The sequence below is a fragment of the Dermacentor andersoni genome, chromosome 1 (assembly GCF_023375885.2).
Source record: "Dermacentor andersoni chromosome 1, qqDerAnde1_hic_scaffold, whole genome shotgun sequence".
NCBI lineage: Eukaryota > Metazoa > Arthropoda > Arachnida > Ixodida > Ixodidae > Dermacentor > Dermacentor andersoni.
Window position 1 is genome coordinate 117,872,293 of NC_092814.1, and position 19,010 is coordinate 117,891,302.

At 42.5% G+C, this 19,010-nt stretch overlaps 1 protein-coding gene across 2 annotated transcripts in view; it reads left to right on the forward strand.

Moving 5' to 3' along the window:
* LOC126543883 (sulfhydryl oxidase 1-like) overlaps window positions 1–19,010 on the forward strand; it is a 102,636-nt gene that overhangs the window by 35,626 nt on the left and 48,000 nt on the right. For both annotated transcript variants that reach the window (XM_050191015.3, XM_055061940.2), the window contains exons 4-8: window positions 285–381; window positions 6,248–6,417; window positions 7,469–7,603; window positions 12,188–12,311; window positions 17,379–17,495. In XM_050191015.3, coding sequence (XP_050046972.1) covers window positions 285–381; window positions 6,248–6,417; window positions 7,469–7,603; window positions 12,188–12,311; window positions 17,379–17,495 — 643 coding nt within the window. The remainder of the gene's footprint in view (window positions 1–284; window positions 382–6,247; window positions 6,418–7,468; window positions 7,604–12,187; window positions 12,312–17,378; window positions 17,496–19,010) is intronic.

A 19,010-nucleotide genomic window follows, 5' to 3' on the forward strand; every position in this document is an offset into this window, starting at 1 on the left:
GACTTTCGAGTAACTATTTGCTAGAGAAATTCTGATTAGTTTTTTCCTGTTCAAGCTATATTGTGGCCAGGTATTACATATACTTGCATAATGGCACTGCTCCTTCTTACGCAAGAAGACTTAAAGCAGCGACGTTTAGAATTTAACACATAATTGTATTGTAAAGTTTCTTTTTCTTTCTTCTAGCATAACAAGGGAATTTTCACCTTGAAACTTTTTTATGTTGTTACTGGTCATGATATGTTGAAGTGATCCTTTTTCTCCGCACTTTACATGCATTTCAGAGAAAGAACTACAGAAGGGCTATGGGAGTATGTACCTGAAAATGTAGACGTCCAAATTCTTGTTGTGGAATGCAACACTTCATACATTGGGAGAGAGGTGAGCCATTTCATTTCAAGTTATATATTTTTTAAATGTGATCAGAGAATTCAGTTGTACTTTTTGATAAGTCGACTGATAAAAAAAAAAAAAAACATGCTGCCAAAGTGTACTACTGTAGTTGTGCTCAAGTAGATACAGCTCACATGAGTGAGCAGATGTCTCTTATAAGGATCTGTAGCTCAATCCCTACTGCAGCATGGAACAGGGACAGCATGTTGAATCCTCCAATCTCCTGGTACTGTGTAGGGAAAATTTAACTGCCTGTGGTGCTAGCAGTAAATTTTTATTGCTTATGTGCATTATTTTTAGCACTCAACAGGCTTTGATATTAGATTGTTTAGCTAGGGATACATGCACGAGCTTGTCTCCCCAATAGGAAGCAGGATGACTGTGCTCCCACTATCTGAAGTTCTGGACTTTAGTGCTTGTACCTACAACAGGAAGATCAGTTTACAACTTCACACCATGGAAGGAAGAAATGCCACTGAGAGAGCAAAGAGGCCTGCAGGCCTGGCGTTTTCTGCATGTTTAAAATGAATCTGTAAGAGGTAGAGCCTGAGAGAGCGATGGTATTTGACGCGGTGACACCCTGTATTGTGTACTGGTTTGGGTTGCTGTGCAAAGTCTAGCCTAGTTATGCATGAAAGCATCCTGTGGTGGTTATGTGGTATGTTTTCATATTAGCGTGCCACAGCATACAACCTGAAATGGAAGGCAAATATCCATAAAAGGCATTGATTATACTAAAAAAGAGTGCAGAATGGCTAGAATAGGAACAAAGGTACGTTTATTTGTGTGTGCATGCCTGATTTGTGCACGTTCTAGTCATGCTGCTTGAATTTTTACCAGGGAACAGTGGGCCTAAATTGCTGCAGTTATACAATATTTGCTTGCAAGATCCTAAATATTTTTTACCATACTCAGGATCAGTGTGTTGTTATTAGCAATAAAACAAATTTTTATTATACTTACAAGTCTATTGTTTTTGATAGTGATACAGGGATGTGAGCATGATTATTTTGTAGAGGTGTTCGAATAGTAAAATTTCTGAATTGAACCGAATGAGAATGTATTAGAGAAAAACGACCACCGAATGTCGAATCGTATATAGAATATTTTCTTATTTCTTAACTCTTTTGTTACCGGGCCTATAGAAATTGATCAATTTGATAAAAAAATTTCTACGCACTGTTATACATTTCCTTTGGAATTCTGCTAGCAATGCCATGCACCATTTGAAATGACAACTGAACTTTGTCAGATTTTACCATTTTTGGCTGATTCGGGAGTCTGGAAAAATAAAACTTAGATTCGAGGTATTGTCAAAGCTAGCCTCCAGTGGTCCTGGCTCTTCCTGAATAAAACAATGCAAAATTTGCACTTTGGTTGACTTGGTAGCATAAATTTTAAATGATGGCAGGAGTGAAGACGCAGAAACTTCTCTCGGGTTATGTCTAATTTTCCAATCTGACATCTAGGCTGTTTTAATGATGCCTCAAGCAACGGTAGATACTCATGAGTGTGTGTTAGTTTGATAATTAAGGTCAACTAATGTCAAGTGCAACTTCGTTTTTCCCACCATGGGTTGCTTTTACCCATCAGCATTTTGACAGCATATTTACAAATTATTACGGGCAATCCTTCCTGTTGTGTGGAGTTTTCACTCATGCAAGAGCATGCAGTCGATTTCAGACTGACCTTTGACCGAAGCTTGGATAGCAGCCTAATCTCTTGCATTCTGAACACCGCCTGTGCAAGTGCCCTTATTGATTACTGTACAATAATGTGAAACACTCCACTTTACTGTACAGCACTGTACAGGAACTGGACAATACATGTGGATGCTCCAGCACCATTTGAATGCTCCTAGACCACCTTGCTTGCCGCAGTAAAGCTGATCGAACGCAATAATCATGTATGAGGAAGCTTCTGCATGCTCCCCGATCTGACAACCATTGCTCGTGAGCCTAAAGAGTGCAGTAAAAAATGTACCATGTGCCTGCTGCATTGAGTAAAAACAAATGCTCTCTGTACAATAGGAGCTTACCCAGCTTCACATTTGGGAAGCTACTGCTTTCCCACATGGCATGGGCTTCACTTTAGCTAGTATTCACGCCAACAAATCTTCGTAATGATGTTTTTTTTTTTTTGCATGATCTGACTTGCAAAAGTTCGGAACTAGGAACCAGGTGCATATTTTGTATATCTCAGATTTTCTTAGAACGCAGCTCTTAGGCGCCTCTTCCTGTGGTGAGCATCGGCGTTGGCAGCATAACCGAGCTAACGAGCATAGCGAAAGATGAAAGCGAATGCAGATCACAGCAGGTGATGACACCAGGAGGTAAGCAGAGAGGAGGGTGCAGCGGAACTATGAGGCAGAAAGCGGAGGAGGGTATGGTGAAAGCGTGAGAAGAAAAGCGTAGTGCGGCGACGATCGCTACGATATGGCGCCAGAGTAGCGCGCATTGTTTGGTAGATTTATCGGTGGCGGCTGCTGTGAATCATGCCCACGTGTCACCCACGCACTGGCTCTCGCGATCTCCAGGTTAGATGGACAGTCGTGCCGCATTTTGCTCCGTTTGCAACGTGCCGCACGAGAAAGGTTGTCTGCTCCTGCCAATATATCGCGACATGAAAACACGTATACAGATGCACTCGAATTTTGCATTAGGGAGTATCGTAATCATTGGTAATTTTTTAAAAACTCTCAGTACTTATACTAAAAATATCAAATTATTACTATTTTATATCCATGCAAAACACCAGTGGTCAGGCTGCAATTTTTGTATTGCAGTATACATTGTGACTACTATGTCTTGATGTAAAAGGTCAAAACATAAAAGCACCAAACATGAGCACATTTCTAGCGGTAACAAAAGAGTTAAGCAACATGAAAACTGTAGTTTGCATGGAGTCTATTTTGTAAAAACAGAAATCAGGTGTGTATACAATTACGTATGCATGTAATACCGTTAGCAGCTGGACTTCTGATCAATTTGTGGTCAAAGTGTAACCCACTCCCCTCTTTAATGCTGAAAGGCCCTGAGGATAAAATAAATAAATAAATAAATAAGTAAATAAATAAATAAATAAATTGAGAAGCTTGTAAATGAGAAATAACTGTTTTGCATTATCTGGTGCACCTTGACAATGACAGTAATGAAACAAGGGAAGAGCATGTTACCAGATGCATGCACATTGCTGCATTTGTGTAAGGAGAGAAGTGTAATACTACAACACTGCACATTGTTTCAAAGGAATGTGAACATTGGTGAGATTGGCCAACAAATTCATTTATAGGCTGCCAAAAGCAAGCTATTCTTATTGAATGACTGGAAATTATTGAGTAAAAGATATCTGCCCTGTGCATTAACTCAGGAACTGGTGTCTCTACGTAACAACCACAGCTATCCTGCAGCATAATCATTCAGAAAAGTCTGCACTTTCATCATTCTCTCTTCTTTGAGACTATAATGAGTTTTTAGCCCTTATATGTTTGAAAAAAAATATATTCAACAACTTCGAATAGTCAGTTCTCGAATCGAACGCGTATTGAATAGCAGGGGCTATTCGACTCGTATTTGAAATTTACAATATTCGCACATGCCTATTATTTAGTTTTATGGGAAGCCAACGTGTTCTGTAAGTAAAACCTTGTTAATTTGGCTCTAGTTAATTCGGAAAATCAGATAATTAGGATTAGTTAAACTCTTGTTAATAAAGACATATTTGGCCACACACCTGTTGATTCGGACAACTCTCTGAGCTTGGAGAGCACGGAGCGCCACAAATGTGCGGCACGAAAAACAAAAGCAGCGCTAGCATCCAACCGAAACAAAGCAGCAGAGTCCGCATCACTATAGTCATCAGCGGAAATTGTACATGAACGATAAAAAAGCAGGAACACTTCGTGCCTGTTTGTGCCTTTATATCCTTTATTTTTGTGTTTACCGCGTCGGCCACATACTTTAATAACCGTGTAGTCGCCATTCATGATCTCGTCGATAGCAATCGCGGTTTCGTCCGCAGTGTAGTTTGCCGGTAGTTTGCCATTGCCGCAAACGGTAGTTTCAGTTTGACTTATTGAAACAGCGAAGCTGTCGAGGGTGAAGAGTGCCGACTACATCGTGATGGATGGGTGATCTGTTGGCGACAGCTCACTGGCAAAAAAATAATCGGGTGAAAAGCGTCTCGGATGAAGACTCGCACCGTGGCCCTGCTGCGTATGAAGTCGCGAGAGCTTCTCTGATGCGAGCGCTAATCATTCACGAAATGACGAGAATTGCAGCTTCCACACTGTTTTAAGAGAAACAGGATTTGCAGATTCATTCATTAAGTAAAGGATTATGCAGATCCCATGCACTGTGGGAATTGATGTAAGCGAAGCTTTCTGTGCGGTTTGTTTTGATTGACGATAATTAGCAGTGATGTTGATGGCAAATGTTTAATTTCTTCAATGTTTAGTCTAAAACAAGAGTGGTGAGTGGATGTTGATGTTAAACATTACGTTGCATGCACCACTGCTGTTTGTCTGCGTAGTACACATAACACATAGGGGGAAGTGTTCGCTTGAGGCGTTTTTGTGCACTATACTTCATAACCTATGAGAGGGTTGAGCATGTTCATTGCGTCACATCGCATATGGCATTGTGGCAAAAGTATAGAACTTAAATTGAATTATGGGCTGTTCGTGCCAAAACCACAATATCATTATGAGGCACACCATAGTGGCGGACTACTGAATAATTTTGACACTGGTTTTCTTTAATGTGTCTCTAAATCAAAGTGCACAAGTGTTTTTTATTTCGCCCCCGTTGAAATGTGGCTGCCATGGTTGGGATCAAACCCGCGACTTCAAGCAATGCCATAGCCGCAAAGCTGCTGCGGTGGGCACACAAGTGTTGATTTGATGTGTGACCGCTTCCGTAGTGTCGCCTAGACCCTACGGTGCGCTTTAATGTGGCTCTGCTTCTGCTCACCCTGCGTAAGTTGTCCGCTTGACAAATTCGCATGGTGTTTATTTTTCAGAAATATCAGAAGCATACCGTACTGTACCTTGAACTTAAATTTATCCTGTTTGCGCGCAACTGCTGTCGTGTCTATTGAAGTAGCGTTTCCTTGCCTTCTCACGTCACTCCCCCACCCAACATTGTATGGGAACTGTGAGCGAGGAGTGGCAAGGCTGTTATTCACTCGTTTTGCGACTGTGTCGGTTCTACCCATTCTCTGCTTCCTCTCCCCCCTCATCTCTGCTATACTATCTAGCTTCCCTCTGGACTTGCACATTAGTAGAAAAATAAGTGCTGCAGTTTCTGCAGTGCTTCTGCGTGGGGTCACGAATAAGTACAGCTGTCAAGAGGCTAATGTGGCGACACCCAGGGAGCTCCAGAGGGCATTGTGCACATTCGACGCAGCACAAAGGTCCAAACGAGTTTCTCGCGTCGCCTTTCTTCTCTGCCATGCTCCTTTCATGTATACACATGCTCTGAACCACCCCCCGACACGATGTGCCAACCAGCAGCAGCAGCAGTGGGAAAGTCAAAGTGGCAAGGAAAGTTTTGCTTTAATATGTATTGGCATAGTAAGCATTTGGTTGTTGTTTACTTGATACCCTTAATAATTCAATATTCAGTTAATACGGACATTTTTGTCGGTCCCATGAAATCTGAATTAATGAGGCTTTACTGTAGTTATTTTTTTTTTTTTTGTAGAGGCTAACTCTTTGTTTTATCTGTATTTGAAAGTGCTGGTGTTGTGAGCCTGTATAAATAGGTACAAGAAGGATGAAAAACATTGTGAGAGCATTGAAGTGACTGATTTCACACAAGGACATATTATAAGCATATTGGGCATTACTGCACAGGTAACCTTGGATCTCTCGTCAAGGAAGTCCATTCATGTGCAACGTCTGGTGGTCTCCTCAGACAGAACCTGGCTGTCGTCCTTGCTCCCCAATGAGACAAATGTTTCTGGTGTTCGCTGGGCGGACCTGTATGTCCTACATCGTAATGGCACCTCAACTAGGCTACTCAGGTGTCTAAATTTTTGTGATACTCATTTTACTTTATTGTAAACGCACAACTGATAATGTTACAGTGTGATGTTTCATTCTTAAAGGGCGCCTTGGCAGATTTGGACATTGCAAGGAAAGAAGCTTGGGACACCAGATCTTGTGGCTATAATCGTCCCTGCAAAATACTGCACCTCAGTGTCTCTTGAAAGCAACAGAAATTTGAAACAGTGTGGCTGTTGTCTTTACCATCTCGCCTACCGAAGGATAACGTTACTTATTCAACCTCCTACCATTATACTGTTCAGAAGTGCATGTGTGCACATTGCTTCGGCAATGGAGACAGGGAAGAGTATTTGCCAATTGCTGTGCGCTGAGGTATTTGTACTTGTCAAAAAGCACATGTGCACACCATACCATTACTTGCGTGTCTATTTTGCTGCTGCTTCTTGAATTTCCAACGTAATACTTGCCACCATTAAATGCCCTTCATCCTTGTACCATAACTGCTTTGAGTGTGAACATTTAAGGAGGGGCTTTGGCCGCTGCCTGTGCACCACATAGCAAAGAAAATGGAAAGAAATAGGAAGTTGGGTGTGTGATATACTAGTTTATTGTGTAGGTCCTCAGCTATAATAGGAAGTGGAGTAGAAATGGAGGAATCTTGCCCTCAAACACTAGTCAGAGGCAGCGGGAGAGAATTTTCATCGGGTTTGGATTGCTTGCCTTCTTGCATCATTGTCTCATAGCGTTTCATATTCTTGTACTTCACTTGTCAGCCTGTAGATAAAAGAATATATTCTTGTGGAAGAGCACTTCCTAGGTGGTTCCTTACAATTGCTTGATATATAATCAAGCTTTCAATAGGGCAGAATGAGGGGCCTTTAAAAAGAAAGAGAAGTGGCACACATAATATACACGAGTGTGTTCTAAATAAAAGAGATGAACAGTGAGCACTGTAATGACGTATTCCTTGTTAGGGTGCATTACAGTTGTACTACGGTATTGAATGAATGATGCTGTATTTTTTCTTTACCTGGCTTTTGTTGGCTCAACGGCTCAATTTGTATGCAGGGTGAAAGAAGAAGATGGCTCACGAGAGAATGTGCTGCGAGTTTTGGAACCTTACATGCGAGCAATAAGCTCGAGTACCGCAACAACTGCTAGTACAGCATCACCAGAGGAGAGCAAAGTAGTGGATATGAGCAAGTGAGTTGACACAGCAGTACCAGCGTGCTTTCTTTGTCGAAACACAACTGTGTACCATTGGAAAGGTTGGAGTCCTTGAAAGACATCTCCTTTGTCTGTCAGTAGCACTTTATTTGACATGTCAGTCATGTAAAACATTGGGAAATTTTTTTTCTGGACTGGAATTTTTCTACAGCAAAACTTGCTTTTTCAGGAAATGGGCCCTTTTGTAGCACTCTGCTAAGATTGGGCTTTTCTTGACTCGGCCCTTACAGAAATGTGATACACACTCACAGAAATATATTATTGAGTGTGGTTCAAATGTGTAAGTACAGTAAAACCTCGTTAATTCGAAGTCATCGGGACCGCAAAAAATCTTCGAATTAAGCGGGTTTTCGAATTAACCAAACACACAAAAAAATGCAACCCAGGCAAAAAATTTCGCTGCAGGAATGCGCTACCTTTATTCAGCGATCTTTGGATTACTTAAAGTAATCAGAGATGCTGGTTTGCCGCCTCCTGTGTTCGAGGCTCCAAGGGTCACATCTTCTAGTTGGCCAACTACGTGCAGCATTTGAGAATTTCCACCGTGGCACTCAACAAAACTGCAGATAACGTTCAGCGATCCGATAACTTCCCTGAGAGCGGGTGCTTGGGAGGGCTCGTTAGCGTCGTCGTCGTTGCTGTCATCACACATGGTCGCATCAGCGGTAGCTTTACTCTCCAAGTCTGAGTAGCACATTTGTTGATCATTTTCAAAGTTGAGATACTCGGCGAAGCCAAGGATTCACTATCCTCTGCGTAGAGTGCATTGATGTGGTCGCAATAATCGGCTCCTTCATCATCAAGTGCAGGTGAATAGTCAGCATCAGCATCAACGGTGCTTTCCTTCGAGAAGCCAGCTTGTTCAAAACACCGCGTGATCAAAGTGGGTTCCACTTGCTTCCATGCATACACAGTAATACATATGGCCCCGAGGAGGTTGATGAAGTGCACCTTGCCATTGTCGTAGCAAAGGAGTATGTGCTTGAGCAGGTGGTGGTGGTTAGTCTTCCTCGTGTGGTAAATGACGCCTTGGTCCATTGGCTGCACGATCGACGTGATGTTTGGAGGAAGAAATACCATCCTGATAGCTTTCAGGTGCGAGATATCACCATGCGCTGGGCAATTATCAACAACGAAGAGTAGATTCCTACTTGTGGCCGCGAACTTGTGGTCTAGCTGCCGAACGTAATCTTGAAATATTGTGCATGCGACCCATGCTTTCTTGTGCCAGTAGATAAGCTCATCCCTTGGCGGCAGCCGCGCATTTTTAAAGCAGCTAGGCTTCCCACTCTTTCCAACTACGAGTAGCGGCAGCTTGTGTTTACCGCGCATGTTCGTGCCAAACAGAACGGCAATTCTTTCCTTGCCCTGCTTTCGACCCTTGACCCCGGTGTCCTTCGCTGCGAACGTTTTTGTGGGCAGCATCTTGCGAAAAAGGGCTGCCTCGTCAAGGTTGCACACGTCGTCTGCACCGTACACACTAAGCAACGGAGCCAATGTGTGTTTCTTCCAATCATCGACAACGCTCTCGTTTGCGCTGCCGCTCTTGCCACAGATGGCTATGAAGGTCAAATTATTCGGCTCTTTAAAATAGCTGAACCCTCCATTGCTACACTTGAACTCTTCGTGCCCAAGTTGTAGAGCCAAGTTGTTGACCTTCTCCCTCAGTATCGTTCCATTGATGGGAAGGTGGGCTGCGTTTGCTTTCTGTAGCCAGCAAAGTAAAGCTGATTTCACATCTTGGTACGTGGGAGCTCATACTCGCGACCGCTTCGAAGAATGTGTGTTGCTGTAGGCCTCCAGTACCTTCGACTTCTTCTTCAATATTGTGGACAACATCGAGAGGGGCATGCAGGGCTTTTCAGCCAACTCGGTCTTGGAACACATGTTCTTACCCGCTTCTTAGATCAAGCAGAACTTCTGCTGCAGCGTTAAAGTCTTATACTTTGGCATCTTCGCTCACTGACACTTCTGCACAGTTAAAAAAAAAAAAAAACACTAGTTGCAACACCCCTAACCACCGCACACAAACGGCGCAGACCGGCGTTGCACGCACACATGTCGCCATAGGTGCGGAGACAGAATGGGCGAATGGCAGCCAGTGGCAGTGGCACAGAACACATACTGATGCTGCGATCGCTGCAACTGCGAGGAATGTGCGGAGTCGGGGGCGAGAGCACGTGACAAAAACCGGTATGCCCGCTGCATTGCAGTGAAGCACGTCTTCTCTGCAGGCCTGCATTCTGGCAGTGCGCGAGGCGTACTGTGTACTGATTTTTGTGCTATCGGTACTACAGGCCAGGCGCTTCGTCTGTAAATAATCGCAATTGCTACGTGGCGTTGCCTCACGGCTCCGAATGGCCATCGTTTCGGCTGGTTTGCGGTTAAATGGGGATCGGGAATATCCGCATAGCACCCCAAATCTTCGAATTAACCGGGTTGGCCTAGGCTGCCGGTTTGAATTATCTGGTCAAATTTACATTGCAAATACGGGACCACAGAACACCTTCAAATTATTTGGGATTTCGAATTAACCGAGTTCGAATTAACGAGGTTTTACTGTAGCTACATCGGCTGCTTTTGCAAAATCTAGCTATAAATCTAATTACATTAAGAAACATTAGCAATACTTTAGCTGCTTCAAGCACTCGGGAACTTGCTGCTTTGCTAAAGCTGTGAGAAGGGTTTCAGCGGTCTAGTGCTGCTTCTGGTGGCTAGTGCTATACCAGAGTGCTGCATTTGTTGCAGATTGAAGTAGTGAGTGAGACTTATGCTTGTGTGGAGATTATTTTTTTCGATGAAGTAAAAATATGAAAGCTGTGCAGTGGAGTTATCAGCCAAACAGCTGCAATCCTTCCTTTCTTTTGCCAGTGTAGTGATAGACATGGACGCAAGCAAATGACATGGACAAAGACTGTTTGTTGTTTGTGCTCGCTCTGCTTTGCCATTGACCGGACTGCTTTCGTGTCGCTTGATGATTGCGATGAATCACGCCTTGACCTGAATGTGTGTTTGCACCAGTGGTATTTTTTCTGTCGTAGTGTAAATGCTTCATGACACTTGCCTCCAGGTGAAACTTTCAGCAGTGTGAAAGCATCTCCAGTTTTAAAGTTTACCAGCACTAATAACCTTTTCACACATTTGCTACAGCACAACATCTAGCGGCCAATAATTGATTCATTGTGTTTTCTTACGTTACATTAATGGGGTGGGCGGGTAGTTTTTTGTCTTCTTTACTGTGGTATTCTAGCTTAGCATTTAAGTACATGCCTGTGCAACATGTCTATAAATGTGGGCTAGTTTGTGGCTGGTTGCAGTGTAGTCCTTGGAAGTAAAAGCATCTGTTTAGATTTGCAAAGCCATTTTACCACATAGACTCGTATAAGTGCCACACTTTTATTTCACAATTTTGATGAGGTGTGGCCCTTACACGGGACCGCACCTTTTGGTCAAAATCATGCCGGTGTAGCCAGCGACTTGTGCACGCCCCGGATCTTGTGCACTCCCTGGCTCTCGCCATCTAATAGCGGCACGCAGAAGTATGCAGCGTGCAAAAATTCGCCAATGCACACGGGTGGCATCAGAACACCGAGCATGATTGCTTCTCCATTGGAATTTTTTTTCCAAATCCTGGGCTGCCAAGTTGAGGGTGCAGCCCTTACACGAGTCTAGGCAGTATATGTTGTGAGAGCCTGAAAAATAGGACGATGATCAGTTAATATCAAGCAAGAGGACATAGCCAGTGACCGGCAGATCTTCCACTATCAACATCACTCTGAATGAAGACACATGCTTTCTTTCTTTTCTAGTGCTGTAATATTCCCTTGACATTGTTCCAAGACATCAGCAGCTAGTGGTAATCTCTGTTCTTCATCATGAGTAATGCTTACTTACCGCTCTTTGCTCATACTCCTCCCTATACCCCCACAAAGACTGTTTTAACGCTACGGTGATAGAGGAGCACAGTCCATGATTATGTTGTGCTCGCTATTCACATGTGATAGCAGTCTAGGACAAGGACCAGTTCTGGTGTGACAATTTTTTATTAGTGCTTTTTAACATTGTTTACATGGTGTCTTGCACATGGCAGAAGACGAACTGTTAGGAGTCTCAGAACAGCATTACATAGGTCTGAAAGTTGGGTTAAACGCATTAAAAATTTTAGCTGCTATTTATCTACTCTATATCGTATTTAGGTGTCTTCTAGATACTTACAAGGGACATTTCATTTACCTTTCTCGATTTCAATTACCTAACAGTCTTCGGCCAAACCATCTCAACCTTGCGAGTTTTGGTTACAGTGTCCACAAGGCTCTAAATAGAGAAGTATGTAGAGGTTTTCTTGTTTATTGTGCTTAATATTATGGTGGTGCATTATCTCAAAAGGAGCTGTCTTCATTCACCTTCTTAACACTGCCACTCACTGCATGACTGCTGAAAATGTTAATGGGAGATACCCGAAAATAGGCACCGAAAAATCAATTACCTACTACTTTTGTATGCTTTGCAAATGCATGAAGCGGCTTCTTGTGTTCATGCAACTGTTGTGGCTATCTGCAGGGTGTACCTGGCTGACCTAAATAATGCACTGGTCTACTCTTTGCGCCAAGAGGTGGCTGGCCATGAGCATCTCAATCGCACTGAACTTGCCGCTCTGGTGCACTTTGTTGATGTTTTGGTTAAGGTGCGTACCAGCTGTGGATGGCTTTGCCTAGCTTTAAGAATGCTTATGGTCTGTTGGGTACCTCATGTCAGAAAGGGGCCAATGTAGAGGAAAGGTAACATATTGTTTTCCTCCACCCCTCGCTATTCATCATGCTAGGGAGGAAAAGAGAGTGCAGTTCAGAAAAAAAAGAAAACTATGGTTTATAGATCCACATCAGGGTTCTCCCCATGGTTGGCAGCAGTGGAAATGCCGCCCACTGCTCCGGTTTACTGCTCACTGCACTGGGTTTACTACTCAGTGCTCCGGTTGATTACAATTCTTTTTTCGCAATCTTCGGGTGTTCCTTTATCACTTGGCGAAATATGAGAAAGAAAAGTGACCTAAACGTTGACAAAATTGCACTTTTTTAGTGCGCTGTTGGCAAAAATTGGGTAAAAGATTGGGTGTCAGGAGGTGCCATTGCACCGTGGAGCACGCAACTTTCCGTTCACACAACGCCGTCATTTTGGAACCATCGTAAAGAGGGGAGATCTAACCTTCAAGTAGCCATAGTGCCATATTTCGCTGTGCAGAAATAAAGTGAAAGGATTGAACGAAACATGAAAAAAGCGTTGCTGCTGCCACGTGGTCACAGGAAGTGCAGCTATTGAATGACGTAGATTTAAATCGCCGGCACGTGTTTTGCACTATTTTGACAGCGGTGAGCTGTGCGTTTTTTTGTCCTGACAAAGTTTGGCGATTGCGGTAGGATGCGTCGCTGGCTCATATTAGTTTCATTAATGCATCCAAAATGCTAAATTGTTTAACTTACACTTCAATTCAAATTGGCGGAATGGTCGTATTGGAAAAAATATAGAGCGAGAGGCTTAGTCGCATGTGTACTTCTCCCTGGTCGCAAAATGTCCACCCTTCGAAATTTTCCGGGCAGAATCCTGATCCGCATAAATGTTTTAGCTTGTTTTGGCACTGAAACATTTGTATATAATCGTCTCCTTCTTTTTTCTTCTACACTTGTCACAAAAAATGTCAGTCTTTTCCCTAATTTGGATTTTGAAATCTGGCAGCATTGAGAATGCAGCTTGTATTTGCAATAAATATTACAGCTAATGCCTCTTGTAGTACATTTTCCAGAAGAGGGTTATAGCGCCGAAAAAACACAACACACAGCAAGCGAGACGGGACAGGCGCCTGTCCCGTCTCGCTTGCTGTGTGGCTTGCTGTGTGTTGTGTTTTTTCGGCGCTATAACCCTCTTCTGGAAACATGCACCAACTAGCCCCCCAACAAGTATTACTCTTGTAGTACATCTTGCCTATATGTACCATCTGCATATACTGAAACACTAACAGGAAATAACTGATCAGAACATCTCTTACACATAAATACATAGAAGTGTGATATGTGATTGCTCTGTATCTGGTTCTTCAGCATGGAGTAGCCCCAAGTGTACATTTTGAGGTCTCAAATAAGCCACTGCTATGAGTGCATGTGAAGCTGGAAATGGAACAGCACATTAGAATAGTGTCGGAATAATTAGTGATACACAGGCAATCTTTTACCAGTAAGCAAAAAGCTTTTAATACATTGCTTGCCCCTCTCTCACTGTCTTCTTGACTCTAAAAGCAAAATTGTGTGCTGTTGCTACAGGTGCAATGATTTATAGCCATAGCTCTTAATTTTGCCTGTTGGATATGTGCATTGTGCCCATCTGCAATGCCATGTTGGCGGGCTGCGAAATGAAGCAACTGTGTCCCATTAGAATTTTAATCTCTGCTATTCTTTTGGCACGTAGGTTTTAACAAGCACACACTTTAAGGGGGTCATGTTATGGTTGTCCAACTACTATTCTGAGTGAATCATTGCAACTGAGTGTAAAGGGGCCGATATGATTTTATGCACAAAAGAAACTAGGCTCCAAGTGCACATTTCAACGCGAAATTTGAATTTCGAATCACTGGCAGCGACCAGAATTTTGGCATGGTTTGGCATTTTGGCATACCAACAAGTATGGGGCCTCGGCTGTGTCTGCTCCAAAACATTTTGAAACAATATGTGCATCGTGCCAGACATTTAGCTCTGCACGCTCTGGCATCCAATGGGGCATGAAAGGTATCACCGTTGCATTGTGCCTTGAATTCTTTCACTCGTGTGATAAAAGCAGCAGAAACCAGATTATGCCTGTAGGAACTATGTTTGGCTGACCGCTGAAATGCACATGCAAAAACGAAACCACACATATACCGCATGCATCGACCACACAGAACGCACTTCATTGTGTCACCCACCTGTGGCCAAACTGCTGTACGTTTCAACTGCAATATAAGAAATTTAAATACAAATTTTCGATCGCACCGAATGCACTCAAATTATGTCAGCTTGCTGTTGGATGCCTACATACAATTCTTAATTCAGGCTTGAAAATGCGGTGTTGTGGCCCCTTTAAGACGAGGATGAAAGAAAGACACACAACGATTCATTCTTGTCTTAAAATGTACATTTGTTAAAACCTGCAAGTATGAAGAATTAATCCTACAACACATTTTTTTAAAGTTTATTGCCATGGAATATGGTATAAAGCTGCTGTCTGTGATCGACACATGAAACTGATAGTGTGCGCCCCAGTTGCCTGGAGCATTGAAAAACAGCCAGGATTGTGATAGATGAGCTCTACTTGCGGAAAGTAATTTTCACTTAGGATTGTGAAGACTTGACTCAGCTCATCTCAGATATGGAAGGGCTACTTATTTGAATAGACCAGATGCATATGTAGGGCAGCTGTTTATTTCTTTTTTTCATATATTTTAAATGCATAACCCGAAATGTAGGTTGTGAATTAACCTAGAAATAACTTTTAAGACTTAACAACTGTGTAAACAAAAACTGAAAATGCACATAATGATTAGAGAATTACAGTAGAACCTCGTTCATATGTGCTGAGAAAAAGAAAAACGTCTTAACTGGGAAAATGTACGATCCGAAATTGCAAAAGAATTTGGCAGACTCAACTGTAGTTGACATCTATTCAGCGAAGTATTGCTTGAATCGTTGAAGCACAAGACTGTGATCTGCACCAAGTCGGTGGGGCCCGAGCAGTCCAAAACGCACATTGTCATTTTTGCAGCTTCAGCAAGCTTATGTTTGCCTCCTCAAGTTTGTCCTGGGTCCACAGCTCCTTTGAGAGGGGAGATTTTGGCAGGAAGTTTTGACGTGCCCACTCGGCACAGCGAACCATTGCAGCAGGAGATGCCGAATTGGAGCATCGAGCTGGTGGGGCTCCAACCCGAGATGCACATCGTCACTTTCCTATTGCATAGTATGCTTTCTAAAATGGCAGGCAGAAACCAAAACGAAATCCAAAACGAAATTGACTTGGTGGGCGACAACAGATGATGCCACCAGAGCTAACCATGCTGCCTACAGCAGGGAATGGCAGTGCGTTTGGGTCATCGCCCAATAAAAGCGTGCAGAACTTCCAACAACACTATACCCCACGCAATATTAAACAGATGAATAAAGTCGCAGTTTCGCTCGAAAGTCAAAGCATCAATTGTGATAGCAAATTAGTAGAGGTGTGTGAATATCAAGATTTTAGAATATTAACTGAATACGAATACTTAGCATCAAATACCGAACTGAATATTGAATAATGATATGCAAGTGTATTTATTAGCAAGTTGCTTTAATTTAACATGCTGGAACATTGCAATTATATTGTCACTGGTAAAAAATTTACCTAGTAAGCCATTATACTAAATAATTGTGTATTTGGCTTATGTTAGCTCAGGAAAATTGAGTAATTTCCGCTAGTTGTCTGTTCTTGCCAACCTGTGCCTTATTATACCCCATCAATTTCCCGTAAACTCAGAACCATTTGACCATGTACCAGCCTTCACTCATCGCATTTGCTGTCAGTCAACAAGCTCAGGACTCTGTGGTGCAACCTGCACAACTTGAACATCCAGTGGCTAAGCTTCGTTTACTGGTGAAATTTTGCCAGCAGCATGAGATTATCGCAAAATTCAGAAAAAGAAATCACACATTTTCTTAGATTATGTAGAAATAAACGCTAAGAACCATGTTTGCTCCTGCACAGCCAGCGATATATTCGATTTGCTTCGAATGTTTGTATTCAATCGAATATTCAACAATTTTGGATACCTAGTTTTTGAATCAAACACTAACATTATAAATGTAATATTCAGTAGTATTAGAAATTTTTTAATATTTGCACACTCCTACAAATTAGTTACAGCTATATGAAGTAAGGATAGTAGTTTTATTGGCAGTATAAACTTGTAAGCATTCGCTTACTAACTAAATTAATAAGCATGGCATCATGCACACACAAGCAAACATGAACACATCTCATTCGATGACCGCAGATACTCACTGTCAAAACGCTGGAGTGAGGAAGCGCGGCAGCAGCAGTGAGTGAATCGACCTTCGTGCTGTCTCTCGCTTCAAAATGCAGTGCACATGAAGTTATCAGTACTGTGTCCCCGTCACAGATCGCTTTCAAAATAGGACCTGCGTGTCCTTGCGTGGCCGTGCCATCCGCAGCAGCCGCTGGAGTAAAATGCCCCCCCCCCCCCCCCCCCCACCCCCTTTGTGCCTTGTGTGCGACAGAAGACGACGCACTTCCTCCCCACTTTCCTCCCTTGCGTGAACGAGATCGAACCACCACCATCGGCTCACTCTCGCACATACAGCATACGGCGTGCATTGATGATATTGTCGCCCTTGGACTTCAAATGGAACGTCATGGCGACGACAGAAATGTTCCTGGAGTTTCCATGCAATCGCTATCGCAATAAAAAAACTGAATGGTGGGGTTGTGGTATCAGGATGTCATAATGCACCAATCTTCTGACTACCAAAACTGTAGCTGGTTCATAGCATCAAGTAATATTATATTAAGTTATCTAGGATGCTCTTATGCATGCCAGTGTTTTTTCTGAGGGCTTGAACCTTCATTTAACATAAAAAAGGTTTTGAATATATAATTTCAGTGCTTATTTAATAACTTGCTTGCCTTAACCCTTGAAGAGAAGTGAACAAGAACATAACTTCTGTGACTGTGGCATCAGTATTTTCCAGGAGGCGACCCGACAAAGGTGGCATTGCAAAACTTGCACACCTTTGTGGCATCAGCTGGAACAGATTCCTTACGGGGAGAACAGCTCTCGGCTTTTCTTGACAAGCAGGTGAGAGCACAGAGAAATGCCTGCCAGTGCATTTTTCAGGTGTTAGAGAAATTCCGCTGAATGAATTCATCACAAACAGAAGTAGCAGGAGTTGTGAGAGCTTGCAGTGTTGTGTAAACTGAAAAGCTTCATTTTCAGTGGCATCAGCCAGCAGTCCTCAACATTTTGAGTCATAAGGAGCCTTACTAGCTTTCAAACTATGCTTTGAAATGTTTCTGTTCTTGCCACTTTAGGCACGCAAATTAAAGCAGTATAGATGCATGACCACTCAACATACGTCTACCCCGAATTAAGTAAAATTGTTATACAGAATGCAGAATACAAGTTAGTGCAAAAGGGTGCATCTGTTTGCCTTCGAGCAAAATCAGTTTCTGGCACATAAACACATTGGATTGGTCTGAAGTTGTATAGTACACATGAAGCTAATTTGGTGCTCATGTTTTTTGTTAGATTAGAGCTGAAAATGCTTTTCTGTAATATGTGGTGGTAAAACAAAGTGCCATGTGTGCCACTGCAGTTGTAATTTATCTATTTATCTATTTTGTTTTACTTTTACCCTTCAGGAACTGTGTGCATAATTGTATACACTGAGATAATATCAAAAGAAAGAGCAGTAAACAAAATAATTGTAATTAAAATGTGTCACATACATATCAAAATGTTCTGATTGGACCAGACTTCAAAGTTTGAATAATATGTGTAAACGTTTTGAGTAAAACGAGTTGTGCAGTAGATGGCTGGACGTCAGACCGCAGACGGTCTGACCTTTGGTTCTCTCTCTCTCTCTCTCTCTGTGTGTATGTGTGTGTGTGTGTGTACATATATTGCCAATTACTATTACAATAAGTGAAATAGCCTGGAAATGCTTCTGTTATAAGTATATTTAACCGACAGGGACCTATTTATCAATCACACATGGTGAACCATGGGGGCCCGAAAAATGAGCTGAATTTGCATTTATCTCTTGCAACTATATAACACCTCAAGATGATACAACGGCAAAAGGCAATGAGTGCACCCACAGTGGTCTCGGATCGCACCCAGTAGTAGCAGTACAGCATTCATAAAAAGGCACATTTGCTACAAAGAATTTAAATAATTCAACAAAGAATTGTACTTGCTGTTTAAGTCTACAAGATAAATGTATCGCTAGTTTAGGTAATAGTACTGTCGAGGTTATAGGCGACAACGTACAATCAACATAAATTATTGCAATATTCACACATTAAAAAAAAGTGGACTCGCCATCTCGGCCCTGCAACAGTGGACATCCAGCGAACCTGTTGAAAACCACCACCACAACTGCTGAGGGGGGTAATCAATGCTTTAGTGCTTTATAATGCCCCCCCCCCCCCCCCCCCCTTCCCACACACTCAATTTCCACTAGATTTGATATCTGTTGAGTTCACAGTTATTCCGGGGCAATGGGATAAATTCTTTGTTCGCAAAACACATTCATAAAGCTCCAAATAGCTTCCATGCGTAATATACTAAAAATATCATAATTAGTTCTCT